The sequence below is a fragment of the Ornithodoros turicata genome, unplaced genomic scaffold (genome assembly GCF_037126465.1).
Source record: "Ornithodoros turicata isolate Travis unplaced genomic scaffold, ASM3712646v1 Chromosome24, whole genome shotgun sequence".
In the NCBI taxonomy this organism is placed as follows: domain Eukaryota; kingdom Metazoa; phylum Arthropoda; class Arachnida; order Ixodida; family Argasidae; genus Ornithodoros; species Ornithodoros turicata.
In genome coordinates this window covers 238,617-245,982 of record NW_026999345.1, presented here as the reverse complement: position 1 = coordinate 245,982, position 7,366 = coordinate 238,617, and the positions used below count along the sequence as shown (strand labels likewise).

The window sequence follows — 7,366 nt, the reverse complement described above, 5'->3', positions numbered from 1 at the left end:
ACCACATGGCTCTGTGCCAAAGTCCATGCACGAAAACGATACAAGTAGCCATATTGTAATCCTCTAATTCGTGTAACTTAGGTAAATACTAAAAAAATGCTAATCACAAACATACATTGTTGAATGCTTTTTGACGACTATTCTTATTTTTAGCACCGTACACCACAGCGAATATATTATGGGAAAACAAGCCACACAGTCTAACAGTTCTTTCACAGCTGTTAAAAGAGCACTTGAGAACGAAGAAAATACCAAGAATAGAAAACGCTATCACATTACAGATATGCACACATCTTGGTCTGATGCGCCCGGTGACCTCCTACAAAGGTCAGCAAGCTGGCAAGGACGATGTCATTGTGACAGAAATGAATCCCTTAGGGCCACACAAGACCACTCCTGCATAAGTTTGACATCAGATGTGGTCCATGTGCGGTGCTCAATGAGGCAGGTGAACTGACTTATTTGGTTCCGTTAAGGTCACACAAAAACTATACTAATAATAATTGAGAGTTTACGTCGCGAGACAGCTGACCACAAAAACCAAAGCAGGTCTTGCTGTGGGCCACCCAAGCAGCACACCGATGTCGGGCCAATATCGGTCCAATGTGATTTTGCCGACACCCCTAATATCGGCCCAAAATACATTTTGCAACGTCCCCCGGAGTCGGGCCGATGTCGCGCTACGATATGATGCCAATGTGGTCTGCCGCAGTGTAGCCGAAGTAACACCGATTTGATTTATGCTATTCGTGTTTTGTATATGGTGTTTTTGAATTACAAAAAGAGGTAACAGAAAGTTATTTCGAAAGGACTTTTATTGCTTGGAACCCCTTTCTTTCCGACCACCTTCACGGTCACCAGCACAAGCCAAGTACCTGCTCACCCGAGCTATCACTTCTTTACCTGTGACCGGGATCTTCAGGATGTCCATTCGCTTGTGGACGGCACCTTTCAGAGAGTAGAGAGTAGAACTGAAAACTTTTCAGACAATATGATGTACCTAATCAATCTCACATGCTTAAGTTTTGTGTATCCTTTCTTAGTTTTCGCCAACTGATGTAGCTTTATTTCACCATAGATTGCAAGATACTGCATTTAGGATTCCTTTATTACGTTACTCGTAAGCAGACGAAGGCACTAGATGTATCTTCAATGAGAGAGCAATTTACACTAGGCTTCACAAAATCAGCAATGCTTACATTTACTCCTAGCATCATGGTGAAATGATTTCTATTATATCTGCCTTGGTAAGGTGTAATGATCTTGCAAGAACTGACAGAAGAAATTCAACCAGGTACTTACTCAGGACACAAGAGAAGAGTCGTGTGCCTTTAAATGCCTTCTTGCCATTCCGGCCTTCTCCAGTTATCTGCTTCTGTAATGCTTTCCTGGTGCATGCTTCCATAACTAAAGGTACTGTGTCGTTTAGTGAGCCACCTTCAAGGACTGCAAGCCGATCAACCTGGTGGGAATAAGAAAAGCTTTGGTAATTATAATGTCCCTCAGAGAAAGGTATTGCACAGCCTACAAGGATTGCTATTTGCAACAGCTAGCCTGAACCAGAAACCCTTGTTAGAAGGAAGTCGCTTCTTTCAAAATGTCATTTTATTCAATGTTTACCGCAAGTCAACTCGACATGGTACAAAGAAGTAACAACATCTGTGGCAGTTGAATCAATGCATATCTGTTTGTGCTATTGCTTCCAGCAGACATTTCAGCATTCTATATGCATGCAGCACGTAGTATATGCATGGTGACACAATACACTTTCTGGTCATGAAACTCCGCACGAATACAATGGAGCCGATCACTTAGGTGCGTTGCGTAGATACACACGCCTCCGTACACCCACATGCTAAGTTACACTTACAAGGTTTTTCCTTGTGGAACAGTCCTGGAGTTGCTCTTCCAAAGCTTGCCACTCTTGCAAACTCGAAAGTGGCTTTTGGAGAAATTCCTCCAGGACATCAGAGGGTTCTCCCAGTGGTGCTGATCCACCCCGTACCTCGAGGACAGCCATCCTGGACGAGATATTACGCAACGCTGCTTTGAACTCGACCAGCACCTTGAGTGTCTTTTTCTGGTACGGTGAAATGCAAGGCATGTAATTAAGCATAATGCAAGTATAGGTGATCACAATAGATGCTAACACATTCAGGTGCCCTGTAACTCAAACCAGGGAAAGGGTGCAGGCCACCTGATGTAGATCCATGAAGAATACAGAGAGACACGGACACTGAGAACTTGCGTGTGTCACCTTCTGTGTCCGTAGCTCTGTCTTTCTCATGGTACTGTACAGGGTGTTTCACGAAAATCGCCCGGCTGAATAATTCGTGAATAGGTGTCGCCATCAAAGAAATTTCTTTTGGTAAAGATCCTTGGGACATCGACCATGAATTCAGTAGTGAGCGGCTCATTTGCATACACTCACTAATTAAATAAACATCTTAACTTTTGCTTCGCACCTCTGTTTTACACATCGGGGCCTTCAGTGAAAAATATTTCAAGAAAAAAACCGCATCGACATTTTCGAGTAATTAATTGGTTTCGGTTTACATATTGCTTGTGCGGAGCAGTGCACCAATGAGCTCTTTGGATCAGCTATCCGGATGTCAATGTCGTGTTCATCCGCCTAGTTGACACACGGGGTTGACGGAAGATAAGGAACAACCGCAAGACCGCAGGAGACTTTGGTGTTCTTTCTTCTTCTCTACACTCTTAAAATGAACTTAACCACAAAGCACAATCCTGGCCAACCATCATCCCGGATGACAGCATACGCTCCTTGGATTTGATAAGTATGAGCCTTTCTTTTTTAGTACCAATGATCCGTACATAAGGACGAAAACAAAGGCTCTGCCTCTCCTGTTCAACAAATCGAGCGAGAACGTTGTCATTCGGGATGATGGTTGACTAGGAGCGTGCTATGTGGTGTAGTCAATTTTTAAGAGTGTACCGACTGGGTTCACAGCGTTCGCGGCGCGTTCGTCATCATCCACGATGACAGCACGGTATCTCACCTACGGAACGACAGAACCGGCCCAAAGTCAAAGTCGGCCCATCAACCGAAAGTGTCCCAGTCGCTTTGAGAAGGAGTATGAAAGCATCTCTTGCGGCTGTTGACACACCCCCGTGTGTCAACCAGGCAGATGAACACGAAAATGACAGCCGGATAGCTGATCCAAAGAGCGCATTGGTGCACTGCTCCGCGCAAGAAATATGTAAACCGAAACAGATTAATTACTCGAAAAAATCACTAAGTGTCGATGCCTTTTTTTTTCTCGCAATATTTTTCGCTGAAGGTCCCGGTGCGTAAAACAGAGGTTCCGAAAGCGTTGCAAGTAAAAGTTAAGATGCTGATTAAATTAGTGAGCCTATGCAAATGAGCCGCTCACTACTCAATCCATGGTCGATGTTCTAAGGATTACCAAGAAATTTCTTCGAGAGCGCCACCTGCTCACAAATTATTCAGCCAGGGGATTTTCATGAAACACCCTGGACACTGAACTGGCTTATTTTCACACATAGCCATTTATAGCCTCCACACACTCATGTGTCCTCATATGAGGCCACGGAAACTAAACAATAACTCACCTGTGAGACCTACTTCGGCACCTTCTGTTGACACACGACTTCCATTTTCACTTTCTGCAGATGCCGAGCCTGATAAGAAATGGGCACGTTGAACAAAAATTGTTTGGGAGCTGACATCCACCAGGTAGCTTGGTTGTCACATGAGACTTACATTGTGATGAGGAAAAACCACACCCTCTGCTCCCACTACTAGCTGGTGGTGAGGGCACTGCAGAACCTAAGTGTTCAAACCAGTGCAGATTAAGTGATTACTTGTTGTTGCACCTTCTCCACTCTTTCTGTGTGTGCGCACAGTGGTGGTACACCCGTTACCCTTGATTTAACCAGATACTGACCTCTTTAAATATGTATTTACATTTGATTACTTACCACGACTATGAGATGCGCTTCCAATGTCACTAGCTGTGCAAATAAAATAGTGGTATTATGATTCGTGAGGCATCTAAATCAAGAAAACTGCTGCTTACGTGGTGATGGAAGAGTTATCCTCTTCATTGCTCTCTGCAACTCTCCTGCAAAGAAAACAGGCATTTAATACAACACTACACTGCCATCGACTAGCGTACCCGTGGGTTTAAGAATATCAGTGCCAGCTCCGTCGTCTTCTCCCTCACTTGACTCGAATTCCAGATGTGACGTGTACTCAGCGTCCCAAGCGTTCTTTTTTGCCTTCTTGTAACTGTCTGGTGCAAAGAATAACATAAAAGGCACAATAACTACGAATATTCCACACTACTTCACATTTTGGCAACAACTGCAAAAGCAATCATTCAACTTACTGAAGGACGCCATGCGCTCACAAGGGCACAAATCCCAGTCTGCTTCGGGGTCCCAACGTTCTTTGACGCGATCCTCGAATTCTGAGTGTTCTTCGGCCAAAGGCATGGCCTCCCTGCAACAATCCATTTCGTCGGCAGAAACTCGACAGTGTCGTTTTCAAATTTTACGACTGTGTACCGCTTGCTGAAATGCGGAGGGAAAGAAAAGGAACGGTTATGAACGATAGATAAGTACGCCACGGATGTGTTAATTTTGAATGAACTGGTAGAGCATGAAATCTAAAACTGGCTGCACCTAACGCAATTGGGACGAAAATGTTTTCTGACGCTCACCTTGTGTTCCCTTCGGCTTTCTGCTTCGATGCCGTAGGTGCCATCACGAGCAATACACCACTTTCACACTACCTGTTCACGAGGGTGTAACAAAAATGGAACACCAGAGAAACAGAAATTCAACAGACGGATAAGGGAAACAGGTAGGACGACTGTAGATTACCAAACTACGAAAGAGAGGGACCGAAAACTTCAACACAAGCGAGCACTATCTGTCACTGGCCCAAACCAAACTGGAAATCCCCACGTGACGTTCGAATCAAACAAAAGACGCGGGAAGCAAAGGAAAACCCGAAGTAGCAGGAGGAACCGGGAACAACATCATGATGAAATTGATGGCACCTAAAAAGTCCAACTGACCATTTCCTTAACAAATAAAATGGCCAAACTGTAAGAAAAGAACAAAAATTCTAAAATTCTATCGTTTCGCAATTTCTATGTCTGCGTCGGGTTTTGCACGCTTAAAGTTTTCGCAACAACCTTGATTTGTATCTGATCTTTCTCCTTCGGTTTGGTTTACATCGTTGCTGCGCTTCTGGCTTGTGCTTTTTTTTCCTCCCAACTGCGTTTTGTTTTCGTTTCCCTGTCACGCAAAAACCGAAGTTGTTTTAATCCAGATTGTGTTTGTCTCTTCTTTTGAGCTGCCGTGTTTGTGCCAGCGAAGGTCTCCGCTGCGCCATGTCGAGATGGAGATGTTATCGTGAACTGCGAAAGGAATTTAAGAACATTGTACGAAATAGTGAACATTGAGACACAGTATTTACACCCTTCTAACACGACAGCTTCTCTGGACGTTGTTCCCCTTCCTCAAGATGAGGGCGGTGAATGCTTCACTGCTGACGACGAACACACTACACCACATTGAACTGATTGGGCTGATGAAACAGCATCTGATCTATCGTGGGAAGAGACACATGATGAGTTGGAAGTTGAGGAATCACAAGACGAAAATTATCTTTATCGGGAAAATTCCGGAAACGATCTCGTGGTACAACTGGCCAGGCTTTCTCTTAAGCACAATCTCACCCATTCATGCATCAATGACATTGCCGCACTCCTTAGATCCAGGGGCCACGATGTTCCAAAGGACGCGAGAACAGTTCTAGGGACACAGAGGAAAGCCCCAGTGGAACGGGACGGGACATTTGTCCACTTTGGATTGAAGGCTGGGATATTGGAGTCTCTGCAATTGGGCATGCCACCCAGTGAGATCAGCCTCCAAGTGAACATTGATGGCCTCCCATTGTACAAGAGTTCGTCAACGTGTTTTTGGCCAATTCTTTGCATGGTGACGAACCATGGGGCGCGGGAGCCATTTTTGGTGAGTGTGTACTGTGGTGAAGGAAAGCCACCTGATTTGAGCTTATTCTTAGAACCATTTCTGGAAGAGGTCAAGGACCTTACCGCACATGGTATACCTGTCAAAGGAAGGCATGTGACCGTAAACCTCACAGCCATAATTTGTGATGCTGTAGCACGGAGCTACCTGAAGTGCATCAAGGGCCACAGCGGGTACTATGGCTGCGAAAGGTGCTCACAAAAACGAGTTCATCAAGAAAGCAGAATGGTGTTCTTGGACCTTGATGCTGCCTTGCACAGTGATGAAAGTTTCCGTGCACAGACCTGCCAGGGTCACCATAAGGGACAATCTCCCTTTATTGAATTGGATATTGACATGATTTCGATCTTTCCACTGGACTACATGCACCTTCTTTGCACCTTTTTAAAAACTGCGAAGAGCACTGCACACAAATTTCAGAATGTCCTCCAATGCTCACGCAGTGTAACTTACAAGTTTAATCATGGATGTTGTTGATTCTCAATCAGTAACATGTGCTAATTGTTTCATATGCCCTTGCTACTCTGGTAAAGTACACCGTCCATTTGTGAAAACCTATTTGATTGCAACTTCTATTCGCAACCTGATAAATTGGACTTTCTAGCATCCCGAATGACACAGTAAGACGTGTCAACATACGCCTTACAGCTGTGCAAACTCATCAGTTTTTTTTTAACTGCGAAGAGCACTGCACACAAATTTCAGAATGTCCTCCAATGCTCACGCAGTGTAACTTACAAGTTTAATCATGGATGTTGTTGATTATCAATCGGTAACATGTGCTAATTGTTTCATATGTCCTTGCTACTCTGGTAAAGTACACCGTCCATTTGTGAAAACCTATTTGATTGCAACTTCTATTCGCAACCTGATAAATTGGACTTTCTAGTATCCCGAGTGACACAGTAAGACGTGTCAACATACGCCTTACAGCTGTGCAAACTCATCAGGTTTTTTTTAAACTGCGAAGAGCACTGCACACTAATTTCAGAATGTCCTCGAATGCTCACACTGTGTAACTTACAAGTTTAATCATGGATGTTGTTGATTCTCAATCAGTAACATGTGCTAATTGTTTCATATGTCCTTGCTACTCTAGTAAAGTACGCCCGCCGTCTATTTGTGAAAACCTGTTTGATTGCAACTTCTATTCGCAAACTGATAAATTGGACTTTCTAGCATCCCGAGCGACATAGTAAGACGTGTCAAGATATGCTTTACCGCTGTGTAAACTCACCAGGATTTTTTTTTTAAACTGCGAAGAGCACTGCACACTAATTTCAGAATGTCCTCCAATGCTCACGCTGTGTAACTTACAAGT

The 7,366-nt window shown here is 44.1% G+C and overlaps 1 protein-coding gene across 2 annotated transcripts; it reads right to left on the bottom strand.

Annotated features, from left to right (window-relative positions):
* Positions 1–1,343: 1,343 nt before the first annotated feature.
* Positions 1,344–6,491, bottom strand: LOC135373424 (uncharacterized). Of its 2 annotated transcripts, XM_064606634.1 has the most exons (8): positions 4,374–6,491; positions 4,161–4,277; positions 4,062–4,106; positions 3,964–3,996; positions 3,746–3,811; positions 3,595–3,663; positions 1,871–2,021; positions 1,344–1,462 (listed from the first exon to the last, which is right to left on the bottom strand). In XM_064606634.1, exons 1-8 carry the CDS (start codon positions 4,498–4,500, stop codon positions 1,426–1,428), a joined length of 645 nt encoding a protein of 214 aa, XP_064462704.1. In that variant the 5' UTR covers positions 4,501–6,491; the 3' UTR covers positions 1,344–1,425. The 2 variants fall into 2 exon arrangements, with proteins under 2 accessions (XP_064462704.1, XP_064462705.1); XM_064606635.1 differs by lacking the exon at positions 1,344–1,462 and having other exon boundaries at positions 1,969–2,080.
* Between the last annotated feature and the right edge of the window lie 875 nt (positions 6,492–7,366).

What these genes read in the sequence shown, in the direction of transcription:
- LOC135373424 (XM_064606634.1), bottom strand. Translation starts at nt 4,500, where the DNA reads ATGGATTGTTGCAGGGAGGCCATGCCTTTGGCCGAAGAACACTCAGAA. An exon ending in GATAACTCTTCCATCACCAC is followed by an intron (nt 3,997 to 4,061) that starts GTAAGCAGCAGT and finishes TTATTTGCACAG; the next exon opens with CTAGTGACATTGGAAGCGCA. An exon ending in AAGCGCATCTCATAGTCGTG is followed by an intron (nt 3,812 to 3,963) that starts GTAAGTAATCAA and finishes TTGAACACTTAG; the next exon opens with GTTCTGCAGTGCCCTCACCA.